General features: G+C 48.1%; 1 protein-coding gene across 1 annotated transcript; it reads right to left on the bottom strand.

Moving 5' to 3' along the window:
• Window positions 1–204: 204 nt before the first annotated feature.
• Window positions 205–961, bottom strand: Pmar_PMAR029409 (conserved hypothetical protein). Its single transcript, XM_002782869.1, has 2 exons — window positions 541–961; window positions 205–482 (listed from the first exon to the last, which is right to left on the bottom strand). Exons 1-2 carry the CDS (start codon window positions 937–939, stop codon window positions 264–266), a joined length of 618 nt encoding a protein of 205 aa, XP_002782915.1. The 5' UTR covers window positions 940–961; the 3' UTR covers window positions 205–263.

The raw sequence follows: 961 nt of genomic DNA, 5'->3' as shown, positions 1-961 counted from the left end.
CACGCAGCTGGATGAGGACTTAGACCAGTGACATATCGATTCATGAGACTTGCTTCGAACGGGGCGACGCCTCTGCATGGGTGCCACTTCCTAGTATTGTTATCTGGCGTGTTTTTCCATTGCCAATTTTACCAAGCCCTAATTTGTTATGGTTGCTATAATGGTCGCGTTGGTTGATCGTTGGGGAAACGCAAATGGACAAAATTGAGAAACAGAATGTGATAATATTGCACAGAAACAGTAGGGATATTTCAACTATACATTCACCATTTATGGACATCTTTATCGCCAGTGGACATGAAGGAATCGATAACGATAGAAAAAGCGGCAAAACCAGCACAGCCCATTGCCATAGCCTGAGGCCCTCCTTTGTAAGCTAGAGCGGCACCAGTGAGACAACCAGCATAAATAGAGTTGTTGAGATCATGAGATCCTCTGGCACGCTCTACAAAGCAGTCAACGCCCGAGTACACGGCTCCGCACTGAAATAAAGCAAAACAGAAGTTATTTTCGCGGAGCGACGCACCCAATTAGTAGTACCACTGCAAATCCTTTTGCCATCGAGAGGGATGCCTGTCCGAAGCCTTTGTACGCCTGGCGAACCTGTTGACGGAATGGGAGACTCGCATCGACATCTATGGGTTGCATCGTGTGGAAGAAACCACCCATTAGGAGACCGAGAGCCCCTCCCATGAAGTAGGAGGACACGGCTCGACCGATACATGATTCGAAGATGACTTGTGGGTTCATCTTGATACGTTGCCAGTAGGTGAGGTTACTGTACTCGGCCTGGTCCTTGTTAACGAAGGACAAGTGACGATACTCGGGACGTAGGAATATATCGATGGTGTCGTCCATTTGGGTAGGAGGAGGAGATGTACGATCAAGTTCGGCTGTTGAGAGGCCTTCTGTCGTCGCTGATGAGGAGGCTTCGGCCATTAGATTTGAAACACTATAAAAC

The sequence above is a fragment of the Perkinsus marinus genome, assembly GCF_000006405.1.
Source record: "Perkinsus marinus ATCC 50983 genomic scaffold scf_1104296937910, whole genome shotgun sequence".
Taxonomy (NCBI): Eukaryota; Perkinsozoa; order Perkinsida; family Perkinsidae; genus Perkinsus; species Perkinsus marinus.
The sequence above is the reverse complement of the archived record's forward strand: the minus strand, read 5'-3'. Positions and strand labels throughout refer to the sequence as shown.

Coding starts and splice junctions, on each gene's coding strand:
- Pmar_PMAR029409 (XM_002782869.1), bottom strand. CDS start 939: ATGGCCGAAGCCTCCTCATCAGCGACGACAGAAGGCCTCTCAACAGCC. Junction 483..540: donor TGGCAAAAGGATTTGCAGTG/GTACTACTAATT, acceptor GCTTTATTTCAG/TGCGGAGCCGTGTACTCGGG.